The sequence below is a fragment of the Kwoniella botswanensis genome, chromosome 2 (assembly GCF_036426115.1).
Source record: "Kwoniella botswanensis chromosome 2, complete sequence".
Classification (NCBI taxonomy): domain Eukaryota; kingdom Fungi; phylum Basidiomycota; class Tremellomycetes; order Tremellales; family Cryptococcaceae; genus Kwoniella; species Kwoniella botswanensis.
In genome coordinates, this window is record NC_088600.1 from 536,066 (window position 1) to 560,866 (window position 24,801).

The following is a 24,801-nucleotide window of genomic DNA, read 5'->3' on the forward strand; positions in this document are numbered from 1 at the left end:
AAACGTATACAAATTGCATGATTGACCAACTCCTTTGACGTTTCCACAGTTCTGTACGATATCGTGCACTCGGAAACATACGTTTCAACGGTAACCACGTGTACTTTCCAATTGATTTGAGATATAGTAGATATTTCAAGCCTGACCAGGGAGTGACGATCAAACAGTTAGCGATACCAGATATGGTAAAAAGGATGAAAATTCATGAGCACTGTCGACGCCACTGATTAGATATGTCAATTGACGATATCAGATACGTTCTTCATTCGTTGATTTGTTAACTTGAGGCGTCTACACTACCTGGAAGACCTGATTCTCACCTTCAAAGGAGCACGGACCAATGCATATATATATGGACCATCGCTTCTGAAAGTCAAGAGCTTCGTCCATAGACATCAGACTTCACTGTTCCAACTTAACCCACACTCTTTAGATTCTGCCAGCTTTACCCACATTTTTTTGTTCTGCTCCAACTTGAGCCACACTCATTTCACGGCTATACCACGATCGACTCGACCACTTTACCTTCTCATACATTCGGTTCACATATAAACACAGCAAACTGCGATCCCACGATCTCACTTGACCACTTGAACACCCTATACAACGGCTCAACATGTTCCCTATGGCCCTTGCATTCTTGATCGCTCCTATGGTAGCCAGAGCAGCTTCCTTCTCCGGCTGTATGTCAAGTAGCATTCCTCACAAATCTCACTCAGGTCTTCAGATTGTTAATGTGGAAGGAACGGAATGTATCGTAAGTCACCCTTTCTATGCTAAATCGTACCTGTCTCATACTGTTTCTCTCTCATAGGATCAATGTACCGCATCCGGATTCGAATACTCTTATTCATATTACGAGGAGATCGATTCTGTTCACTACTGTCATTGTGATTCGGCGTCTTCATTGCACGAACACAAGGACTCTCTGCGACCGGCATACCAAGGTGAAAGGTGCTACGAAGGCGATGCTACGGTATATCATCTTTCCACCGAACTCACTTTCACCCACTGTGCTCATTCCCTCACTTCGTCTGCCGAACATCCCATCCTCGGTCTGATCGTCAATACCCCCGCACAATGCTTCGAACACTGTTCTTCCTCTGGGGCATACCTCCTCCCTCCTCCAACAGGTCTCAAAGATGGTCAATATGAATGTTTTTGCCAACAAACCGATATCAAAGAAGAAGGCGTTAGCTCTTTCTGCAATTCAGCAGCTTACAGGCGATTCGACGCCCCTGCCAAATCAAGTAGATTGGTCTTCCAATCCGCCGGAAACGATATCCAGAAACAGAAGCCTTTAACCTCTTCTTAGTCGAAACCTCTTTTCGGTTAGAATTTCAGCCTCTTTTTTCTGTAAATATACTTTGATAGTATATACTGATCATCTCATATACACACGGACAATATCACATACATACAAAGCATATATCATATATCAATGGACAATTATTTTGTGTATACACAATTTCCGGGTTATAAACAACAAGCTATAATGCATTTTGAAAAGTGCCACATTCCAATTGCTGTGCGCTACGTCATCCCATCGCATCACATCACAACACGACCACCATACACCCACTAAACCAGATGTTAACATCTCATCCACTTGTAGTCTGTCGACAACATCACAAACATCATGTCGATATCATTTGCAGCACAAGACCTTCAGCCCACGTATCAGGGCATAATCAGCGGTACTGCCGATTACGATTGGGCCATCTTCAATCAGACGGGGAACGAGTTAAAGGTCCAAGCTACAGGAAGTGGATTAGATGATCTCGAAGAGGAGTTTAACGATGGAAGGTAAGCTCAACTCCATGCAGCTTGACATGTTCAGTACTGATCCGAAGACAGGATACAATATGCTTTTGCTCGAGTCAAAGACCCCAGCGTAAGTGATCAACAACTCAGGTATGGAGCTATAAGCTGATTTGCGCGATAGAGCTCATTACCTAAATTCGTTCTCATCTCTTGGTTAGGAGATGGTGTACCAGAGAACAGGAAAGGTTTATACAGTGAGTATAGTACTTGGTATAATGTGATGGAGTGCTGATAGCTACCTACGGCCAGATATACAAAGTCCGCAAGTACAGGACAAGTTCCTACGTGGTGCTCATCTAGTCGTCCAAGCTCGTTCAGAGGTAAGCTTCGGTGCATCGTAGGCCAATCTGCTGAATCATTTGTCCACAGCTTGACGTGACACCAGCGTTCATCCATAAGCGTATCCAAGAATCTTCCGGGTCTAAATACTCCTCCTCGGCGGCCGCTCCTACTCCGTCTGCTCCAGCTGCAAGGACGGCTCCTAGCTACAGGCCAAGTCAAGGATTTGGAGGTGCACAAGGCAAAGTGAGTCATCTTTCGGAGAATCATGCTGATCTCTCAGCCTGCTGCTGTTTCCACACCTGCATCTACCTTCAGTCGACCTACTCCACCTCCTGCTGCTGCATCTAAGCCTTCCGCTCCTCCAGCCAGACAACCCGCTCCTCCATCGCCCCCTCCCCCAGCGCCAGCCGTTGCACCACCCCCCGCTATCTCAAGCCAAGCCAAACCTACCGCAACAGCGATTATGTCAGCTGCTACTCCCGCTCCCTCTGAGACTGCCAAACCTGCTTACGAAGATAGGATCGCTCCCGTGGGTACAGCTTACGAGCCCGTTAAATTGTCTGCTCCTGGCAAATTAGGTAACCGATGGAATCCCGCTGCTCAACAGCATTCCGAGGAAGAAGCTGCTCCTACTGGACCTAGCCTCAAGGACAGGATGGCTGCTTTCTCAGGTGGCGGTGCGGCTTCAGCTCCATCTGCCCCTCAACCCACTGGGAAGAAGTTGACTTGGTCTGAAAGACAAGCAGAAGCGAAAAGACAAAGAGAGGAAGAGGATCGCGCAAGCGCGGCTGCAGGTGCTGGTAAGTCGGTCCCTCAGATGATAGTACTCACAATTGACCCCAAGATTTCTATCATAGCTGTTACTGGTACCCAACCTTCTGCCCCGTCTTGGAAGGCTCCTACTGCCCCTGCCGCCCCGCCTGCTCCCAGAGAACCATCACCCCCTCCAGCTCCAGCAGCGCCTCCTCCTCCCCCAGCCGCATCACGCCCAGTACCCACTGCACCTGGCGGTATACCAGCTCCGGTCTCTCGATCTATACCTCCGCGACCAGCTTCGCCCGATTCTGATGAAGAGAAGGAAGATGATGATGATTGGGGAGCGCCACCTCCGCCTCCTGCTGCTCCTTTCCGACCAGAACCAGTGGTCGAAGATGGTCCAGTGGAAGAAGCTGCGCCCCCTCCCCCTCCTCCCCCTCCACCACCACCACCCCCTGCGCCAAGTGCTGATCCTGTGAGTGTTCGATTTCCCCTTACCCAGATGTGCGTATATACTCATTCATGTGAAATACCAGCAAATCGAAGAGCTTGAACGACTTAAGCAGGATCTCACTCTGGAAGAGGCTCCTCCAGCTGGTCCACCTCCTGTCCCTCAAGACTCTCGACCCAAATCTGAGGCTGCTCCTCCAGCTACTGCAGGTCAAAGAGCGAAAGTACTGTTTGAGTACGAAGCGGCGGAAGAGGGCGAGATCTCCCTGAGAGAGGAGGAAATCATCACTCAGATCGAACAGCTCGACGAAGGTGAGTCATATGCAGCTTTCATTCCCATCGAGTCCGCAACAGAAGAGGTTAGCTGATGATATTTGCCCATATGATCTAGGTTGGTGGTCCGGTACGAACTCTGCTGGACAAGCTGGTCTCTTCCCTGCGAATTATTGTGAACTTATCGAAGAAGAAACCCCCGCCCCGGCTCCTGCTTCTGTTGCACCTCCACCTGCTCCCGAGCCTGAAGCTGCTGCACCTCCTCCGCCCCCACCACCTCCACCTCCACCCCCTCCTCCACCTCCAGCAGCAGCAGCACCCGCCCCTACCTCTGCTCCTGAGCCAGAAGTAGAAGAGAATGTCATGATAGCTGCTTACGAGTGAGTAATCGTCATTCCCACCTGGTACGGGGAGACAACAGCTGATCAACATATATAATCGCATGATGAAGTTACGAAGCAGGTGAAGATAACGAGATTTCCTTTAAGGAAGGTGACAAGATTACTAATATCGATAAAGTCGACCCGGATTGGTGGCAAGGTCAATGTAATGGAAAAGAAGGTTTGTTCCCTGGTGAGTTTACACTCATTCACAAAAACTCACCTTATGTGAAGATATATGACTGATTTGGTGAGGTTCTTAGCTGCTTATGTGGTTCATCCGAGCGAATGGCCTCCTCAATAATGGACGAGCGAATAATAGTATGTTTGTGAGGTGTAGGGACGAAATGACATTTTTAAAGATAGAGGTGAATTCGATTCAGACCAATCAGATTCTGATCATATTGGTCAATGAAATCATGCAAATGAAGTATCTTCCGGAACATCCATATAGAGGATTGCAGTTACTTGCTGCAAATTTGCTAGCATGAAGTATATCAAACAAATATATGAATGCAAAGTTGCATGCGACTTCTTTCCATATGACGTTTAACATTTAACGTTTGACTATTCGACTGTTCACTGTTACAATGAGCGAAGTCTTTGAGAAATACTACTACTACTGCTACTGCTACTTCCCTGCCAGATCCATATCCATCAACTATAGACGAGTCAAGTTAAGTAGTAGGAGTGGAGTGTGTGAGAGTGAGGTTATTACCTAAACTAATGATGATGTGGGTGAGGTAATTGATGTTGAGAATTCGGTGAGAACAAATTCTGATTATGATTATTGTAAGCACCCATTGATTGAGGTGGAGGTTGACCAGTAGTCTGAGCGGGAGTTACAGTCCCAATTGAACCAATTGAGAAGTTACCAAATGAAGGTTGTCTACTACCCACTCCTGTTCCAACGCCGACTAAACCAGGTGGTGGACCATTACCAGTCGAAGTTGATACAGAGGACAAACTTTGATGTTGTCTTTCACCTATAGTTGGCATTTGACCCCATGAACTTGCTCCTCCGCCTGGAGCACCACCACCGATGACTGAATCTGTATTTCCAGGAGCGGACGAACCCCATATCGAAGGTGAAGAAGACCATCTTCCACTACCCGGTGCAGCAGCTGCGACAGGTACGTCCCATCCTCCGTTAGACAAATTACGTCTTTGTTGAGGTTGAACAATCTCGTCATCTCCCCCTAACGCGGCCGAACCGAATACCTGTTCAGGCTGAGCTGGTGAGTTACTTCTCAATAAGCTAGAACCACCTTGATGAGTCTGAGGTTGATCTAAGAAACCGGTCGAGCTTGGTCCAGGTCGTCCGATAGGTCCCGGTGCTGCGCCGATCGCACCGATCGCTCCGATGGGTCCAGGAGATGGTCTGTAGTCTTCTAAAGCTGATGAGCCAGAGATCAACGATGCAGGACCGGGTACTGGTCCAGAACCGATCGATCCTACCTCTCCTGCTGATACATGTCTGGAAGAGGATGAAGCTGCTGTGGATCCAATAGGCGCAGTAGAAGGTGAAAACGCTTCATCAACAGAGGGTATTCGAGTAGTAGGCTTCACAGGTGGGAAACCCATGCCGATAGGCGCAGTTCGGATAGAATGATCGAATGGTGGGCTGGGTTCCGGTGCGAAGCCTCTAGGAGGTGGGTTGGGCGATATGGATGGACCATTAGTCTGTGGTGGCGAGAAAGCAGGTGATTGGCCGGAATAACTTGGACCACCTCTGAATCCGGCAGCCGAGAATGTTTGGGGGACAGGCATTCGCTGGAAGGCATTGACACCTACAGGAGGGATAGGTTGAGGGTAATATGGCTGAGGTGTTTTCTGCGTTCTTCCTCCGATGACGGAAGACGATCCGGCTGCTATAGGTGCTGAAGGTGGCCGAGCAGCCTTGACAGGAGAAGGTTGAGTGACAGGAGGAGTGGTTTGAGGGGTAGAAGCATTTCGAGGTGATTTGACTGAATGTACACCGACAGGCAATGGCGGAGTGGGTACCGAGGCAACAGCCGCAGCGGCAGCGGCAGCAGCTCTTTTCTCGGCGGCAGCACGTTCAGCTGCTGCCTTTTCAGCTTTAGCTTTCTCGCGTTGAGCTTGTTGAGCAGCGAGTGCTTTAGCTTGTTCGGCAGCTTCCTTCTCTTTCCTCTCAATCTCATCCTTCTTAGCCTTTTCAGCTCGTTCCTGTTCAAGCTTGGCGAGACGTTCTTTTTCAGCTTTTTCTTTGGCTTCTTTAGCGATCCTATCTCGTTCGGCCTTTTCAGCTTTCTCCTTCGCCAATCGTTCCTTTTCGGCCTTCTCTCTAGCCGACCTTTCTTCTTTTTCCCTCTTTTCACGTTCCTTAGCTTCCTTCTCTCTGGCCTCACGCTCCTTCTTTGCCTTCTCATCACGTTCTCTCTTCTTCTTAGCTGCTTCCTCTTCACGTTCCTTCTCTTCCTGCTGACGTTTCTTCCTTTCGGTAGCTTGACGTTGAGCTTCTTCCTGAGCTGCTTTTTTGACAGCCTCTCGTCTCGCTCGTTCTTCCTCCTGTTTTCGATGCCTTTCACGCTCCTGTTCCTCCGCTCGAGCTTTGGCTGCTCGTTGTTCTTCAGCGATAGCAGCTTCCCGAGCAGCTTTCTCTTCTTCCGCCTTTTGCTTTTGCAGTCTGCAGCGCATCACTCCATCAGCACATATCACCAGGCATCAGCCGACTGTTCACTCACTTCTTCTTATCCTTCTTCTTTTGAGACTCTTTAGCCTTCTTTTCCTCCCTTGCCCTCTTCGAGTCCTCTTCTTCCTCAAGCTCACGGAGTAACTGTTCCTCTCTCTGTTTGGCCACTTTCTCTCGATACGCTTGAAGTACCCTCTGTTCAAACATCCTAGCAGCGAAGATTTGGAACATCCGTTTACCTTCTTCCATCCTTTCCGCATCGGTAAGGGGTTCACTATATCGAACCCTCATGATCAGCCTATGTGGAATACTCGGGACAGTGGATAAACCCACTCTTTACTCTCATCATCCTCATCATCCGTCTCTTCCTGCATGTCCCTTATATTCTGATCTTCCCTTAATGACCTCCTTATAGCTAGCTGTTCCATCATTTCCAGAAACTTGGATCCGTCGTTCTTAAGCATGTCATCGGCAATGGTGAGTATACCTCCTGGGATAAAGTCGGTAAGGGGAAGGTGCAGGTGCAGGAGAAAGAAGAACCGGTGAAAGCTCAGCGTAAGCCCTAGACAGAAGAGAACTACAAGGGAAAATCCACAAGCTCACCTTTTATCGTTGCCAGACTGGATCCAAAACTCAAGAAATCGTCTCCACCTTCCGGACGAGGTTGACTCGCTTTGGATGAAGGGGGCGGTGGACGTGTGGTAGTTCTCGATACAGGTGGTGGAGGATGTTGATCATCCAAATCATCCCCTACATCCGCTTCGTCCGACCCTATCTCCTCGTCATCCAGCTCATCCTCATCTCCATATTCGTCCTCATCATCGTATTCTTCGCTGTCCTCTCCATCTAGATCATCATGATCATGATCGCCCATCGGATCCGGCGCTCGATGATCGTAACGGGTGATCACACCACTCGAGTCCACTTCCACACTACCTGGGAAAGGTCCAGCACCATTAGGCGGAGGTTTGATACCGTTTGCGGCTGCTCGTTGTTCAGCAGCATATGATCGAAGTTCGTCATAGTACTGTTCGTATAGTTTATCTAACTCCATCTCGATGTTAACCTTCTTGCGACCACAGACAGCACATCCACAAGAATGACGATGTTGTTCCTTCATTTTCCTCAAAACAGCATCCTTCTCGATTCTCAACAGATCCCTGCGTTCAGCTTCCGACAGTCCCAACCAGAACAGACGGATGTTCTCGCGATCTTCCGCTGATGACTGAGTCCATATCTTAGCTGGTGGCGCGGGAGCAGCAGGTGCTTTACCTTTGGCTGTGGGTTTCGAGCTTGCAGGAGGATGTGAGTGATTGTGACCGGAATGAGTGTTGTGAGCTGGAGCAGCGCTAGCGGGAGCTTTGCCTGCAGCACGAGCTGATCTCGCAGGTGGGTTAGAAGATGGAGCGTTGGTATTGCTCATTGGCTGTTTACCGGCCGCTCGTGATGATGGAGGGGGATGTGCTGGTGCAGGAGTGACAGGTGGTGGCGGAGGATTGAGAGCAGGCTGTTGATGCTGTTGTTGTTGCATTGGTGGTTGAGGTGGCACAGGCTGCCGCGGGGGTGGTTGCTGTTGAGGTCTGGTTGTGGTGGGAGGAGGAACGGGTGCAGGAGGAGGTTCAACCGCTTTCGATGCGGCATTCTTCTTCTTCTTCTTCTTATTTTTCTTCTTTGGTGCATCACCATTTGGAGCGTGGTATTCAGGTTCGTCCACCTCATAATCCTCTTCATCATCATACTCTTCATCCTTTGCGTCAGGATGTCGCCTGAACCCCAATTCTTCACCTATACTAGGTTGATTGAATTGTCTTGCTCCTATCCCATTCACTCCAGACATCAGATTCGCACCCATTCCCGGACTTAACCCCATACCGTGACTTGCAGCTTGAACTATCTGTTGGGCCATCTGATACATCGTCCTTTGACCCGAGTTGTTCCCGGGTGTATTTTGACTGATGGTCCCATTGAACGGTACAGCATCTCTGATGAATTGGCGTAAGTGTGGTGGCAAAGAAGACCAGTAGGTATCATCCGCACCAAACTCTGGATCGGCCATTCTCTTATATAACTCGTTCGCCGCTGAAATCAGATCGTCGTGGGTGATATTGAACGGGGCCGATAATCCCGCTAATGCGCTACCGTTCTGTAACGATAGATTGTAATCAATCGAATATGATCCGGTGAACGAATTGGGATGCTGATGATGGGGGTTTAGGGGTACGTCGACCTCGTCGTAATATCCGTTGTTGTCGTACTGAACGTCAACAGGATAAGATCCAGGTGCGGAAAAGTTGAACAAGCTGGGATCTAACGGATCGGGAGCGGTGGAAGGTGGTAAAGGAGGTGCGACAGAAGGAGGTTGATTGTTGCTGGCGTTGGTGATAGGTATCTCGCCGCTGATTGATCTTTCCTCTATATAAGAATTAGCAGATTTGGCTGCTTTCTTAGCCCGCTTCTTCGCTGCCGACTTTGACAGGCCGGTGGGAGGTACGGACTGAGGATTGGATGACATGTGGAGTGGGACTATGACATTTTGTATAAAGTCAGCATGAATTTCGACAAAAGTCTAAACCAATCTTCCTCTGCGAAGACAGCAACAACCTGCTAGATGACGAATCCCACCGCTTCCAAGGTATTGTCGCTTTCAACCTGAACCCTGTCACTCGAGCCCGAACACCGACCGCCCACACTATGGCAGTTTGGCCATCACTCACCTCAGGAGCAGCCCAAAGTCTTCCAATCAACCTCGTTCGATTTCGAGGTCCCTGTTGGGCTTAGCTGTCGAGGGAAAAGTCGGTTTGTCTGTCTTACGCCGCTTATGGATGATATCGGCCGGAGAATGCGTTATTGGCGACCAAGACGTACAAGAGGTGGGTTGGTGTACAGTGAATGGTTAGATGAGGGCTCGATGCTGTAGAGATGAAAGGTGTTATAGCATATACTCTAGTGGTAGCAGCAACAGCAACACAACATACATAGAGGGCACTACCAAGTAGCGTGGCGATTAGAGGGGGAGGTGAAAACGCCGATTATCACCGCGGTATATACTGTTGTGGCACCTGGTCAGTTCAACTTATACGATCACCTCCACCAGTCAGGTTCACTTTGGTCCATCGAAAAGCAACCATGAACAATTCGAATCTCTCGCTAGGTTACAATCGTATAGCACAACCCAGGACGATGAGGGTGACAAAGTGCAAGCTACAGTCTCTGACAGCGCCGCTGAAGCCACGCACCAGCGACATCCATCCGACTCCTTATTCATGGATCAGCACTTGCACGCCAGGTTCATCAACCGGTAAGCTGCCAATTGAACGTGTGTATGGTAGCCGCTTCTTATTTACCAATGATATCCAGGTAGTCTGGCCGGTATATCAATAGCGATCAAGGACAATATATCATATGATCTTGCACCTACCTCATGCTCTTCATCTATATTGAAAGGTGAGCTGGTATCCCAGGATTGAGGAAGGAAGGATCAGCTCATTGTCATTTTTGCTAGATTACAACCCACCTTACACTGCAACATGTGTGCAGAATCTCATAGCGGAAGGGGCCCATATAGCAGGGCAGACGAAGATGGATGAATTCGGGATGGGGTGAGCTAATTGTATTTCTCTTGCTAGTGCAATCAACTGACGTTTTGGTTGATTTAGCTCTCAGACAACCCATCTACCACCTTTCTACACGCCGGTTCATAATCCAGCTTCACCTTCGCCTGACGAGCCTCCAAGATCAGCAGGCGGAAGCTCCGGTGGATCATCTGCGGCGGTGGCAGAGGGAAGCTGCTGGGCGTGAGCTAACTCTTCGCGTACTCTCGGGAAGATCAGCTGATATAATGTATCAATCGAATAGAGCATTGGGTACAGATACGGGTGGTTCAGTAAGATTACCGGCTAGCTATTGTGGAGTTGTAGGACTTAAACCTTCTTATGGGATGATATCGAGGTGAGTTTTCGATATTTATCATTTGTATACGCTCATCAAGGACTGACATTGACTTGTCGTCCATGTTCGTACAGACGAGGAGTGATCGCATATGCAGATTCATTAGATTGTGTAGGTGTATTAGGTAGAGACATAGATACAGTCGAACAAGTCTTCAGTAAGTGTATCTCCATCATCACTATTTGATTCGATCTGAATAATTCAAGCTGATTTGTAGCAGATGTGATATCCAGACCTGACCAGGGAGATGTGACCTGTGCTTCTTCCTCTATACGATTAACTGCTTTTGATATCTCACAGCGGCAACTGCCGCACAAAGGTATAGAGGGCCTGCGTATAGGTATACCATCAGAGATCGATCAGAAGATGTCCTCTGGCCTATTAGACTACCTGAAAGGCGAAGGAGCGAAAGTAGATGAGGTTTCCTTACCATCGATCAAAAAGGCTTTACCGGCATATTACGTGTTAGCTTCTGCCGAGGCATCTTCGAATTTAGGTAGATTCGGCGGAGGATGGTTCGGATCCCCCCTCGAACGGCAGAGTAGGACAGAAGGTGAATCTGGCGAGGAGAGGCGAAAGAGGATAAGGACAGAGGGGTTCGGAAGGGAGGTGAAGAAGAGGATATTGGCTGGGACATGGGCTTTGAGTGCGGAGTAAGCGTTAACGTTTTAGGATTGAATGAGATATGGGAAAGATACTGATTTTTATGGGCTTATATCTGCAGCGAATTCAACAATACATACTTGAAAGCATTACATCTTCGACAACTCTTGCGAAAAGATTATCAGAACATATTCCGAATACCTCACCCTCTATCTCCGTCGTCAGCTTCACAGAACCAAGCTGGGGTAGACATGATCCTTCATCCTACAGCTGTACGTACTGCCCCGGTACTGGGTGCAAATGAAGCAAAAGGGTCAAATGAGTATCAACAGGATTTGTTGACTGTACCGGCGAGTCTTGCTGGGTTACCTAGTATTTCTGTTCCGGCTGGAAAGGGGCAAGATGGTTGGCCTCTGGGAGTTAGTCTGACGAGTCAATGGGGTATGGAAGCATTGATATTCATGCTGGGAAGGGCCGTCGAGCAGTGGTCGAAGGGACAGTGATATTGTTGTTCGATCCAATCGAATGGGCAAGCAGGTCAAAGACACAGTCAGGTATATGAGATTATATGCATAATGGGATTATAAATGCCAAAGACTCGCATATATAAAATCATTGTAATCGTTTACTTTCCAATGTCTCTCCCAGCTTCGCTCTTATCTCACTTAATATCTGCCTACAAGCAATTTTCGATAATTCCAATGCGTCTGAGAACTGATGCAATTAGGAAAATCAGTATTGGATTTCGAGAACCTTCGTTCGGAGCTGGAATGATATTATATTGATTCGAGTTATGAATTATAAACTTACTTTCTCCTTATCAAACTTTCCTTCACTCTCTACCCAAATCAATTCCATATCTTCACCTTCTGCTTCATCGACATCCATATTACTATCTTTCTGGCTTTGGTTTTCCCTTAGGCTGACGTTCTTTCCGAACGACCAAGCGAATCCGAATCTCGCTTTCGAATTGTATTCTTCCTCTGCCGATGGATCAACCACCAATCCATCATCATCATTCAACGATGCAATACTGATGGCTATAGGTAAATGAATCATTGCTATTGAACCTGCATCGAGTATAGCGAGAGTAGCAGAATTGATTGACACGGCTCGTGAGCTAAAGCTGTATGATGTATTCGGCGATTTCTCTTTCTTGTCTACTGCTAGGGCGCTTTGAGTTGGAGGTTGAGGCCATACATTCTTTTCGGTAGTCTCAGGTTCGGTATCGATATATATCTCTGGACTTTCAGTGTACCTTCCAGTAGATGATGTAGGAGCAGAAGAGGATGAGAGGGATTGTACGATGATTTGAATTAATGATCTTGGGTAGAGCGATAAACGGAGAGCGGGGGGGTAGATTGATTCCAGGGTCGTTATGAGTGCTCTTGACGGTGTAGCTGATACCATAAAGGGGATACTGATCAGCTACAGTGCAATGGTGAAATAGTGGATAAAAGCCAACTCACCACCTACCCCTTCTAAGGGCCTATGTGAGATTTCCAAAGTAGCTCTCGTAGGTAACTCTTTATTTAATCGAACTTCCAATGGTCCTGAACAACTTGCTAAAGCGGATGTAGAGCCTATTCCAACCATCACATTGAATGATAAGATCAGCTTCTGTGATCACGGGAATAATACATGAACATGACAGTATCGTCCTTACTATCATAGGAAGGGAGAGGGAAAGGAGAGTCTATATTCGCACTCACCAAATCCGAATCTACCTGATCCATCTGCCCTATCCAATTCTCCAATCTCAATTGTCAAAGGTCTGATCTCATGGGGTTTTCGACCATCTGATCGCCTTCTACTAGGTCCTGCGTTGGCCATTGTGGAGGATCTTGCTACGTGTCTGCTTGACTGTTCTTGTTGGCTACTATGTACAGACTACCGCTGAGCACGATTTCATCTGGTCAAGTCTTGTCGATCAGAAATCTCGAAAGATATACTCGAACACATACAAAACCTAAATACGTGTCTTGGATAAGGGACGAACCCACGTGGTTTTGTGCGGAGACTCCATTGTATTGATTGTACTGTACGTCATCCCTTCCACAGTGAAAGTGAATGTTGACGAGAAAAGAAACGCAGCAGGTGAGTGGATGACAGCAAAGCTATAAATAGTCGCTAGCAATGGAGTAGATGAAGGATCCACATGAACCCCATCTTCGATCATCGCACACACACGCAAGATACCAAATATCCCACAGCTCTCTTTGCCAGTGAAGGAAGAACACCCCTAGTAACAAATAGACAACATGTCAAACGCAGGCACCACAACCATCTTACCAGAAGAGATGGGTAAACCCCTCGAAGAATCTCTGGACCATCTAGTTGAGAACTCCAATACGGTTTCTCTGGGAGGTGGAAAAGATGTACTAGCTCGTGGGTCCGCTTACCACCCTATTGAATCTGCTCGCCATGCCTAGTAGAGGCTTGTATGGATACTGTAGCTATTGTTTTGCTGATTTGCTAATGTTTGTTTCAAAATCACATAGCGAGTGAACAGAGGGCAGCAGAGACAGAGGACACTCAGGCTGACGCTATACATTCTCATGGTGGGCACTCAAGGAAATGGCTCAAAAAGTTCTTCCCATCCGAGGAGACTATGGATAGGGTAAGATCAACTCTTCTTCCCCTAAATGAAAGGAATGCAGACTGATTGATATGGGTGATGTGGTTTCTAGCTATTCTCGATGGAACATATGGGTATGTAAAGCTCTATAACACTACAAGATCATATTGACCTCGCTGTATAGGTAACTACGTTATTGATCGAGTGACTGGAAAGAAAATATTCGAGACTATGCCGATATGTATGTAACTTTCGTTCTCCTGCTCGCATTGCATAGGTGTTCAGCAGCTCACGATGATACACGAAAATAGATGTCAGAGTCGGAATGCATCTCTTATTCGTATCAGGTGTGAGTCAGCTCTCGGAAGACTGCATACCCGCAAGGCAACATGAGCTGACCAGAGCTGTCTGTTGACCAATAGTGTAGCTACATGTCATATTCGTCAGTCGAGAAATTACTGGAAAATCAATCGATTAAACGTAAGTCAAACTCGATCAACTTCTCTGGCTTCACTTCGACTGACCTGATAGCATGTATCAATAGAGGGCAAGATATATGATCAAACTGGACCAGAAGTCAGAGAACATATCGAAACATTCATCAAAACGTATGAGCTACCTCTGGAGGAATTGTTGGTCAAAGACCTTGATCAGTATCCGGTCAGTTAGCTCAAGCATACTGCATGTCATCAGTATCGGACTGATCAGCGGACATTTGCATTGCAGACTTTTAACTCTTTCTTCTCTCGTCGATTGGTTCCTACAGCTAGACCTATAACCTCCCCCAATGATCCTAGTATAGTGATTAGTCCCGCAGACTGTAGGATGACGGTATTCAATACTGTCGACAAGGCTAAGCAGCTGTGGTGAGCATCTTTTTGCATCAAAGCCCTTTCTGTCATTCCCAAGCATTGATATTGATATATATCTCAAATAAAATAGGATCAAAGGGAAACAATTCACCTTACCATCCCTCCTCACGGGCGATGACGATACGGAAACTAGATTTAAGGAAATCCAAAATGATTCTACTGCTGCTATTTCCATTGCTAGATTGGCTCCTCAGGATTATCATAGATTCCATTCGCCCGTCGAAGGTGTTGTAGGTGATATAAAGGATATACATGGTGAGTCAGCTGTTGGATCATAGTTTACGAACAGTAGCTGACTGAATACGCCATATCATGTTTCCAGGTGAATTGTACAGTAAGTATATATGATAAGCTCAAGACCCCACAATCTGTTTAGTATACTGACAGTATTGATGTTTTAGCTGTCAACCCTCAAGCTATCAATGAAGGTGCGTCAAGTCAGCTGTGCCAAGTCGTTGAGATGGTCAATTCAGTCAGCTGATGATGCTTGAAGACCTCAACGTGTTCACACTGAACAAACGATCTGTCATGCTTATACATGCTAATTTCGGACCAGGTAGAGAGAGTGTTCCAATTGCGTTCGTAGCTATTGGCGGTAAGTTGTGACTTCCACGAATATCCTATGTTCTATACTTGTAGTCCAAGTCTCATGCTAAAACTAATCTCGTGTCATCCCAGCAATGTTGGTGGGTTCCATCGGATGGTCCAAGAAACCAGGCGACAAAGTAGTGAAAGGAGAAGAATTAGGTTGGTTCCAATATGGTGGAAGTACGACGATCACCGTTTTCCCATCGAAATCGGGTGTAGCATTTGATGATGATGTGGTGAGGAATTCGGAGAATGGAATGGAAACTTTGGTAAGGGTCGGTATGGAGATTGGTAAAGTGCAACCATAATAGAACGGTAGATAGGACAGTTACATGGAGTATACAACATGATATATCAATAACTGTAGGAAGGGAATCTGTGCGATTGGGTTATTGAACATAAGCCTCAACTGGACGAGCAAAGGTACATGTTTATGTATGACTTACCTATATGATGAACGCATACCACGAAAGATTATAAGTGGGGGAAGTGGCCCTAAGCTTTGCCTTTACCTTTGCCTTGATCTTTGCCTGCACCACTACACCGCCAAACACTCGTTGATCAGTGTCTAGAACATGTATGCCTGAACATGGGAGCGTATCACTTACGCTTCTAGATCACCAGAGTTCCTCATGATCGTCAATTTACCCGCCGAAGCAGCATTGACCATTTGTTTCTCTATATTATTGTTAATCTTACTTGAAAGTTGCTATGAGGTCGAATTAATGGATCAGCTTTACAAGTCCGATCATCACTTCCACGGGGTGATAGCAAATGTCAAAGAGGTCTAGCTAATCACGATAAACTGCTCCTTTTTCCTCGAATGACTTGATAATTGCTTCCAGATATCTTGACTCACTTTCTTCTGTACCCTCTCTGCGATCCTATGTTTATCCTTTGGAGCGACATCCCTTTTTCCAGGTCTAGTCTTTCCTGCCTTCTTCCTGGCCGATCCGCCAGATTGCGATTTGCTTTTGATACTCTTCGATCCTCCTTGTGCCATCTTGTAGGACTATACGTTGTGTAAGTGATATGATACTTAGAGAGGGGTGATAGCAGCAAAAACAAAGTATGTTGGAGTTCTTACATGCATGTACAACACTGAATTTTTGTTCGTTAAGATTCCCCCACGTGGCACAGATTTCGGTGACCACCGCCGCGCGTCAAAGGAGTGGCACCAAACTCTATTTCACCTCCGAGGCATTTCCTCTTCTTTCTCAACATCTACCGATCCAATCGATTCGCTTTCAAGACGATTCGATTCATTGCGGGTCCAAAGAGCCAAAGGAACGCAAAAAGAAACCAACGGTGGGGATCGAACCCACAATCTTCACCTGGTCCAAAACCGAGTTCGTAAACCCATTTTTAGGAAGGAAACGCCGTAACCATTTGGCCACGCCGGCTTTTTACCAACAATTGGCTGAAATACAGCAGACTATATATATCTTGCAGGTTAGGTGGATGGCGGTCATAAGCCAAATGGTCTTGTAATTGCCTCCCTATGCAAGAGGTCGTATCAAGTGAAAGCCCTCCCGTGAGCTCGGGTCCGAAGTCTATGGGTAGCGGAGGGAAATGACACTTTGTGCCTTCTTATCGAGTGTCAGGTTGTGTTTTCGAGCTCTTTTCCAGAGAACCTCTCCTGTAGGATGTTGCTCCCGAGACGCTAGGGGTATCATTCGCTGCACCTCTATTTGGTTCTATGAGGTATATTTATGTGGTGCTATGAATACGTATCGTACACACTTTCAATTCGAGTAGCTTCGTTTTAGTACTGCCACAACCTCCTCTTCTGCCAGCGAGAAATCGCAGTAAGTTACTCGTTATCGGAAGCTCTCAAGGCATCAACTCATATAAAGAAAGATGACCGCTCGTCTGGAGTACTACACGAAGGATTGGTATACAATTCAGGTCTGCACTCTGTCCACTCTGTCGTTAACTCATTCCGGTCAGCTTGACGGACCCCTCCAATGTGTACGAGAATCTTGGAGGGGCTCTTTGATGGAAAAGGATTTTACACAAAGACGGCACGTAGCGATTGAAGGGGGCTGGCTATAGAACAGGAAAGTGAAGAAACGGCAACTGCGCGAGGAAACGTGACGACAATCGAGAAGTGCCTCGCTCAATTGCCATCGAAAGTGGAGCTAGGGGCATTCTTGTTCCTCAAGGTACTGTATAACATGAGTTTTCAACAACAGATTTCGTATCATGCCTTTTGAGAAATGTATCTGGTACATACACCGCCTGATAGTTGAGAATTCGTTTGTCTGCCAGGAAACGTTGCGACTTGGATATTCAGTCGGCCCTGTTTTGTGACAGTCATATGGTATTTCATCATCGTAACATTATTATTTATGATAATGACTATTGCTGAACTAACAAATATACACAGTTACACACATATATATACTGTACATAACAAATACGATATGAACAGGACAAGACGTTATCTTTGGTTACTTATCGAACGGAATGGACCTTGGTGATTTTATCTCTGAATCCTCATTCAAGCTGACGCCTGTTCTGCTAAGCAGAAAAAGTGATCCAACCATTTTTCACCGATTGTTCCCTCTCCCTGTGTTTTCCCGTATCAGCAGATTCTTGTTGAATCGGTACATGATTGATTTCAATGATAGGCGGTGGTATCTTGATGTTCTTCTCCTTGTCAGGTAATATCCCACTAGTCGAAAGTGGTGATGAAGATATCACCCCTTGAGGGTCTTCTTTGTCAGAATCGAAACTTGTCCAAGATGCGTTAGAGAATTTACGATGTTTAGGTGGCAAAGGTGGTTTCCTCCTCATAATCCCGCTTTTGCCGGGTGATGATGGTGCCCCTGCACCGGGAGGAGGCGGAGTAGCAGTGTCCGATCGATCATATGTGGATGCCTGAGATGAGGGTCGATCTTTACCTGTTATAGTCAACGAAGCTGATATATCATTCAAGGAAGATTGTCGAACGGGATCGCGAGAGGTGTATATAGATGTATTATTTTTACCCGTACAATTGGGAGGTAAAGCGGTTTGAAGGGAGTCGAGGGATATAGTCGATGAAGTTGATTCTTGACGAACAGCATTACGAAGATTCTCAGCGCTGAGATAGAACTCATCTTTTCAGCTTATGGTGTCAATATGAAGATGCATACTACCACTCACCTATGACTACGCTCCAGCTTCCTCTGTTCGCTCATACATCGCTCGACTAATCTAGTGGTAGTCGCGTTGACTTCTTTGATATGATTGTTCGCGATCAGCGAGTTCAAGACTAGTTTGATTTGAGGTCGTTTGTATGGATCGGAGCGTAGCTGAGTGTGATTCAGAAGAGGATAAAGAACTCGAAGATATGTATGACGAAGCTACAGCAGGTTATCATAAATTAGCTGATATCATCATCGAGGTCAATCAATCCGCTAGCACTCACAGCTTCGCACTCTTCTGGAAGATCCACCAACTCTCTTATGAACACATCCAGCAGTACTCGCAGGTCATTAGTGAAGAAGTATTCTTGCGTACCAGGAGTAGTGAATAGGAGATACAGTATTTTGAGGATGAGTAACTGCATGCATAGGTCGTCTGGGGTGTTTTCTGAAAGAGAAATCGCGAACCGTGATTAGCAAGATCCACCATTCAAAAGATCGCCCCAGAAATTAGCAGTCCGATGACTCACCCGCTCTATTCAGCATAAAAATCATATTCTCCCCAAACGTCTTACTACTTCCCAACCTTCTCATCAAGACGACCAACACTCTGTTATTCTTCTTCGCTTCTTCCGAATGATCATGATGATACGCCGTCGATATGGTCGTACCTGATCTTGCACGATGGTGATTTCTGGTATTATTAGGGAAAGTTGGATTACTAATCGATTCTGGAGACAGTAACAGCTGATTGGATGATTTCGGTTCGTCGAACACCTTGACGGAATCATTACCGTTGCCTTCTCCACCTGTATCGATCGGATTATTGTTTGTGGTCGGGTGAGGATGATTCTTCGAAGGTAAAGTAGCTACCATGAATTGTTCATTGAGTGCTACGATCAACTTGATAACAGCATAGTTCAACCTTTCGTCCTGAAGATCTCTGGTGAGTTCAACCAGATCGAATAAATGGTCGATAAACGTATCGTCGAATTGGGATAATTCCTCCGAAGTAAGTTTTTGCACTCGACACACTTCGTACATCAGGTGAGTCGCTGGGAGTCGTAACCTCGCTTCGATGGGGGGAAGACCTAGCACGAAGTTTTGCTAGTCATCAAAGAGTATCAGCTGAGCTACGGACAGGCAGCGAAAGAATTCCTATTTTAGATTTTTTCAGAGGATTGCAAAGGAACGTAACTCACCTCATCTATTTCCAATCCTACCACTTCACCTAAAGTGGGTAACAGCTTCCTCCATTTTCGGTGCGATCTAAATAAGCTCGGATGTCTCTGACCATAATACCATATTACATGATACAGTATGTACAGATCATGCGGATTTGTATTCTGAGACAGATCAAGGATATCTCAGTTATGACAGCTCTCAGGGGTTCTCACACCAATTGACTTACTTCTTGAGCATCCGACATGATGATTCCCACCATCCTTTCATAGTGAAATGTGAACAACTCGGAATCTAAGATTAGTTCGATAGCGTGTTGGATGTCAGAAGGAGACGTGAGGTATTTGTCTGATAAGTTTAAAAACCACGGGAGTCAGCTTTTGATTCTTCACGATCAGTACAAGACCAATGAGCCGTGGGATCCGGTGAGATAACACTGAGAGATCAGAGAGAGCAATATACTCACCATGGTAAGCTGCACAGAAAGTCACAAACATCCGTAAAGTACCGTCTAATTGGGCTAGCGTGGGTGAGTCGGGTATGTTGACTATGAGTTCGAGTTCTGTTGAAATTGGGGAAAGGTGTAAGCTGTGTACTGTACGAACATAACTTGAGACAATAATACGGGTCATGCGACCGTTCCTTCGGATTTTGCAGATGTCTTATATCACAACATAAGGGAAGTCAAGATCGGAAGCAGTGTTGGACGTAAGCTACTTACCATGCCAGAACTGCTCCGGGCTATGTACCCTCACATGAACATCCATACTACCCCCAGCCAGAGGTTCAGATTCTTCCGTCACAGTCCCATGTCCGTTCGTAGGTGTGGTCGAGCCTTGATCTTTCGATTTTCTTCTCGATAACGATGCTGCATCCTTCCTATGATGTTGATGGTGGTGGTGATGATGGTGATGCAGGTGTCTGTCCGTGAAGGAAGGTTCACGATGAGGCATTCTGGATGATAATGATCATTTGAGTGAGTGAGGGAATCTGAGGGCTTGGCGTGATTGATCTAAGATGGAAAAGGCGTATGAATCTGATATAATTGACGGTGCGATGGACCTTGACCGACTGTTCCCTTCCTATAATGGCTCCGAGAATCGATACAATACAGGATAGGAGGGATATCAGGTCTCACAAGATACAAGATACGAGATACAAGATAGACAGTGTTACCAGTAGTATGTATATGTACGAGACTGTGAGGTGAATGCTCGTGCTCGTCATTTCAGGCGGTAGGATCGGCCCTGACCGGAACATCATGGCAATATATATGAGTGCTCCATTTAATCGTTCCATCAGATCAGACCTCCACAAATACTTTCACTTTCATTCTTGCATCTTGTCGATTGTTCAACATGAATGTCACAAACCAACAACGATAGATAAAACCAATACATCACCGGAAAAGATAAGCCCGTACAGCCCTGGAGATTCAGCAGGACTCAAGCTTGTACCAGTAAACAGACTGGAAATTCAACTTCCGATACTCGTCTAGGACCATCCTTAGATAGATTGAACCAAACCATGTCTTCATCTAGGATAGAAATACTAAATGATGGAGGTGAGTTACCTTTCCTTTTTACATTCATCGGACCAGCACCGAATCAGCTCTCAACAATTCTTTCGGCCGTATGTAGGACTACGACACGATGCGCGACGACCGTACGAACTACGTTCGACATCCTTCCAACTTGATACCCATCCAACAGCCGAGGGAAGTTCGACGGTCACACAGGGTCTGACGACGGTACAAGTATCTGTATTTGGACCTCGAGAACCCAAATCGAGAAGTACGGCGAGTCATGATAAGGCTATTATCAACGTTGAAGTTGGGGTCGTACCCTGGGCTCAAGGAGGGGGAGGAAAGAGGATAAGAGGTGATAAGTGAGTTTTGAGGTTTTTTTAAGTGGGAATCATCTTGACGTACTGTACTGATGATTTTCATGGATCTGATTGCAGACGATTACAAGAGATTGGAGCATCGATAAGACAGACGTTCGAACCTGTCATAATGACCCACCTATATCCCCGAAGTGAAATATTCATAAATGTGCAAGTACTATCAGCAGATGGAGGTGAGCCAAATTTCCCTCCGGTTCTCTATCTCTTGCATCTCTCATATCTTTCAATAGACATACTCATGAGATCAAAACTTGTTCTACATATACTAGGAATTCTTCCAACCGCTATAAACGCCACCACCCTCTCATTGATATCAGCCGGTATATCAATCACAGATTACGTCTGTTCCGTATCAATAGGTTTACATCTCACTCAACCTCTACTGGATTTATCATACCTCGAAGAAAACGATTTACCGAATTTGATCTTGGCGTCGTTGACGAATTCGGGGAAAATAACGCTTGCTCAGATGGAAACGAGATTACATCTAGATAGGTTTCAGGAGATGTTAGAGTTGGGCACGGAAGCTTGTAAAGTGTTAAAAGATGAGATGGATCAGGTGGTAAAGGACAATACCGGCAGGTTAGTGGAGAGGATGAATGTTAGGGTCGGTGGTGGGGTTGCGGGTATGACGGTTGATCAGTAGATTAGTACAGTATCGAATGATAAAGATAGGTAGATACATCCATGATTGAATAATATAATTAGATGTATAGTAATCGATTCCTTACGTTGAAGAGGAGAAAATTGTCTTAGTGCTAGAATTCATAGTACTTTTATCATACAACATTTTGCATTGTGTCATATCTTGCCTCCTTTGATCGAGATATATAGGCATCAACATAAAATTATCACTGATTACACCACAATCACCTCCTATTCAATATAAAAGTACCTTCATACCCTACGAAAGTTTCAGGTGTATATGTATCTCTCCATCTTCCAACGAAAATATCACCAGCTAGGACGTACCCGCGGTATATCCATTTACCTCTTGAGTCGGGCTATGTTCGAAACGAGTATAGGGTCAGTGTCTGACCATACAGTTCAAGAAAGGTAGGAAATTTCTTCATCGTTGTCTGATATCATATTGTATATCACTCACAGCATATTCTTTAACCAAACTAGCCATCCCATCCCAATTCCTTACTCTTCCTTTCAAGATGAATTTCCCCCATGCACTATGCCCCGTCCCGCTCAATAACATCTCCAAACCGGCTTCCTCTTGTTCTTCCTCGTTCAGATCTAACATATCCTCAAGTTCTTCGGGTGGTACAATCTCATACCCTTTTATGGCTTCTATCTGCTGTTGGATAGTCTGTCTTAGCGTTTCAGCCTCAGCGGTAGCGGACGCAAGATTACTGTACGTATTGGGTGCTTCCGTAGAAGGGAATCCAGCATTGACTATAGGTCCATTTAATGGCAATCCTTTTACTTCCTCTTCCTCCTCTTCAGAATCAAGATATTCATCTTCATCTTCATCCTCATCTTGCTCTACAACCTTCTTGACCCAACCTTGTTTCCTTACGTACGTTTCCGTCAGTCTCCATACCTGAGCTTGTTCACCATACGGCCCCTCGTATAAAGCCCTAGAATGTCCAGCTAACATCTCTCTAAACGCGTCGAAATCGAAAAACGAAAAAGTACCTTCCCAGCAACCTTCCCAGCTATTCCTCCAATTAGTCGATCTTAATCCCTTGGTATGATACGGATCATAACATGATTTCAATCTTAGGAAATCCAGATCGTGGATTTTAGAATTTCCAACTAAGAATCCATTCTGGGGGTTAAATCCATGTGGGGGTGTAGGGGAAGTAGGTCGAGTGGGTGCCCTGGAAGCCGGGTTTGATAAGATTATGCCTTGTGTACCGGGCATGATCCCATCGACTAAGTCATTGACTCTTACTCCCACGGCACCTTGATGTTGGTTCTGTAACGCCATAAAAGGAGAAGTAACCATATCTATATCCATAGTTGATTCCGTATCCGAATCCAAATCGCCATCTTCGCCCAATCGTCTGTAGAAGAATCTTAGTATAGCTGCATGAGCTAAAAAAGGTGGACAGAGAGATATACTCCTTCCGAAATGCTCTATTACCACCGATCTTGATTTGGGGGTCAGATCAGCTATGAATGGATTCAGGTTGACGTGGTTGTCGAGCTCGATGGAATTCATAGTGGAGGGTGATGAGTGTGATAGAGGCAAGTCGGGCAAGACCCATGGGGCGAAGTATAAAGGGTATTGCTGTGCTGCAAAGACATAGGGACGAAGGACAAACATTCTCTCTTCACGCTGTTCGGGGGTTTCATCGGGTGGGCCTACACAGAAATTTAACAAAAATACGATTGAGGCTTACTCATAGAGGTTTGGTAGAATCAACGATTGGACAATAGCTCACCTGATCCACCGACCAGCCAAGCTACCCACATTGCCAAGGACCTTCCCACCGTTTCAGCTGGGTATCCAGGTTCGACGGCAGCAGCCAAGAAATGTTGATCGTGGTATAATTCCAAGAACGTAAGCAGATTGACGGTCGCTTTTGGTCCTATCAGATGCTTGATATTCTTGCCGTCTAAACAAGTACAGAACGAGGAATGAAAATCAAAAATTAATTGGTGGTGAGCGGGGTAAAGTATCGTTTCCTTGACAACGACTCACCATTCTCTATCAACATGAGATATACGATCCATAAACCTTCTTCCTCAATATCCGTGACATCTCTCACATCTACCATCTCCTTCAATCGTCTCAAGCATTCTACCCTCTTCTTTAACTCTTTCGCCAGTTCTTGAGCTTTCAACTTATCTCCATATGACTCATCGTCCTCTCCATCTATTGTTCTATTGATCTTCCTCTTCTTGGTCTTCTTCTTTTGCGATGACACGGTCTGAAATCTCCTTTCTGGAGCTGCGACATCGAACAGCGCTCTGAACAACTTTCCATATAGTCTTGGGTTGGTCGATGGCGATATGGCCTGGTTGACCGTCCGACATGATAATAGCAAGTTGAGAGGTGGTATATCCTGGAATGTAGTTGAGGATTTGGAGTGAGAGAGGGATAGATGGTACGATATCCGGGATATGATCTCTGAAGGAATTTGGTCTAGCATTGCTGACTATATGGGGGTTGTAAGATGGAAGATCGAGCTGTTGTGGTGAGATGTGAGATGAGATGTAGTATGTGAAGATCAGCAACCAATAGAGGTGATGATCATTTGTCATGGGTCATACATGGGTGGATGCCAAGAGGGAGTCATTGGTGGAGATTTACGCGGGGGTGGGAGGGTACTCTGTAACTCTATGTGATGGGATCATCTCGGCCAATCTCCGAAATTAAATGAAATCAGACCCTTACCCGTGGGCCACGTGACAGATC

The 24,801-nt window shown here is 46.1% G+C and overlaps 10 protein-coding genes across 10 annotated transcripts; 5 read left to right on the plus strand and 5 right to left on the minus strand.

Annotated features, from left to right (window-relative positions):
- Positions 1-616: 616 nt before the first annotated feature.
- On the plus strand, positions 617-1,315 carry L199_007090 (uncharacterized protein; the record flags this gene model as incomplete). The annotated part of the gene is made up of 2 exons (XM_064892787.1): positions 617-757; positions 815-1,315. The coding sequence occupies 2 exons, from the start codon at positions 617-619 to the stop codon at positions 1,313-1,315; spliced, it is 642 nt and encodes a 213-aa protein (XP_064748859.1).
- Positions 1,316-1,639: 324 nt separating this feature from the next.
- Positions 1,640-4,269, plus strand: L199_007091 (uncharacterized protein; the record flags this gene model as incomplete). The annotated part of the gene is made up of 11 exons (XM_064892788.1): positions 1,640-1,806; positions 1,858-1,894; positions 1,946-2,018; positions 2,074-2,144; positions 2,194-2,349; positions 2,456-2,906; positions 2,964-3,337; positions 3,399-3,624; positions 3,704-3,965; positions 4,037-4,158; positions 4,229-4,269. The coding sequence occupies 11 exons, from the start codon at positions 1,640-1,642 to the stop codon at positions 4,267-4,269; spliced, it is 1,980 nt and encodes a 659-aa protein (XP_064748860.1).
- Positions 4,270-4,688: 419 nt separating this feature from the next.
- Positions 4,689-9,130, minus strand: L199_007092 (uncharacterized protein; the record flags this gene model as incomplete). Its single annotated transcript, XM_064892789.1, has 4 exons — positions 4,689-6,612; positions 6,671-6,892; positions 6,952-7,108; positions 7,222-9,130. 4 exons carry the CDS (start codon positions 9,128-9,130, stop codon positions 4,689-4,691), a joined length of 4,212 nt encoding a protein of 1,403 aa, XP_064748861.1.
- Positions 9,131-9,744: 614 nt separating this feature from the next.
- L199_007093 (uncharacterized protein) lies at positions 9,745-11,672 on the plus strand (the record flags this gene model as incomplete). The annotated part of the gene is made up of 8 exons (XM_064892790.1): positions 9,745-9,916; positions 9,976-10,062; positions 10,121-10,217; positions 10,275-10,412; positions 10,474-10,566; positions 10,641-10,723; positions 10,787-11,219; positions 11,291-11,672. The coding sequence occupies 8 exons, from the start codon at positions 9,745-9,747 to the stop codon at positions 11,670-11,672; spliced, it is 1,485 nt and encodes a 494-aa protein (XP_064748862.1).
- Positions 11,673-11,781: 109 nt separating this feature from the next.
- Positions 11,782-13,002, minus strand: L199_007094 (uncharacterized protein; the record flags this gene model as incomplete). The annotated part of the gene is made up of 4 exons (XM_064892791.1): positions 11,782-11,883; positions 11,980-12,569; positions 12,639-12,752; positions 12,882-13,002. 4 exons carry the CDS (start codon positions 13,000-13,002, stop codon positions 11,782-11,784), a joined length of 927 nt encoding a protein of 308 aa, XP_064748863.1.
- A 428-nt stretch (positions 13,003-13,430) lies between these two features.
- Positions 13,431-15,515, plus strand: L199_007095 (phosphatidylserine decarboxylase; the record flags this gene model as incomplete). The annotated part of the gene is made up of 12 exons (XM_064892792.1): positions 13,431-13,557; positions 13,671-13,789; positions 13,860-13,881; positions 13,932-13,988; positions 14,059-14,096; positions 14,170-14,227; positions 14,292-14,407; positions 14,474-14,613; positions 14,690-14,874; positions 15,021-15,047; positions 15,113-15,214; positions 15,298-15,515. 12 exons carry the CDS (start codon positions 13,431-13,433, stop codon positions 15,513-15,515), a joined length of 1,209 nt encoding a protein of 402 aa, XP_064748864.1.
- Positions 15,516-15,702: 187 nt separating this feature from the next.
- On the minus strand, positions 15,703-16,210 carry L199_007096 (UPF0390 protein; the record flags this gene model as incomplete). The annotated part of the gene is made up of 3 exons (XM_064892793.1): positions 15,703-15,745; positions 15,816-15,916; positions 16,067-16,210. 3 exons carry the CDS (start codon positions 16,208-16,210, stop codon positions 15,703-15,705), a joined length of 288 nt encoding a protein of 95 aa, XP_064748865.1.
- A 1,520-nt stretch (positions 16,211-17,730) lies between these two features.
- On the minus strand, positions 17,731-20,473 carry L199_007097 (uncharacterized protein; the record flags this gene model as incomplete). Its single annotated transcript, XM_064892794.1, has 8 exons — positions 17,731-18,295; positions 18,358-18,557; positions 18,623-18,786; positions 18,869-19,445; positions 19,541-19,684; positions 19,750-19,868; positions 19,987-20,082; positions 20,242-20,473. The coding sequence occupies 8 exons, from the start codon at positions 20,471-20,473 to the stop codon at positions 17,731-17,733; spliced, it is 2,097 nt and encodes a 698-aa protein (XP_064748866.1).
- Positions 20,474-21,047: 574 nt separating this feature from the next.
- Positions 21,048-22,071, plus strand: L199_007098 (uncharacterized protein; the record flags this gene model as incomplete). The annotated part of the gene is made up of 4 exons (XM_064892795.1): positions 21,048-21,084; positions 21,161-21,407; positions 21,483-21,598; positions 21,695-22,071. 4 exons carry the CDS (start codon positions 21,048-21,050, stop codon positions 22,069-22,071), a joined length of 777 nt encoding a protein of 258 aa, XP_064748867.1.
- Positions 22,072-22,294: 223 nt separating this feature from the next.
- L199_007099 (uncharacterized protein) lies at positions 22,295-24,535 on the minus strand (the record flags this gene model as incomplete). The annotated part of the gene is made up of 4 exons (XM_064892796.1): positions 22,295-22,429; positions 22,531-23,744; positions 23,825-23,998; positions 24,085-24,535. 4 exons carry the CDS (start codon positions 24,533-24,535, stop codon positions 22,295-22,297), a joined length of 1,974 nt encoding a protein of 657 aa, XP_064748868.1.
- Between the last annotated feature and the right edge of the window lie 266 nt (positions 24,536-24,801).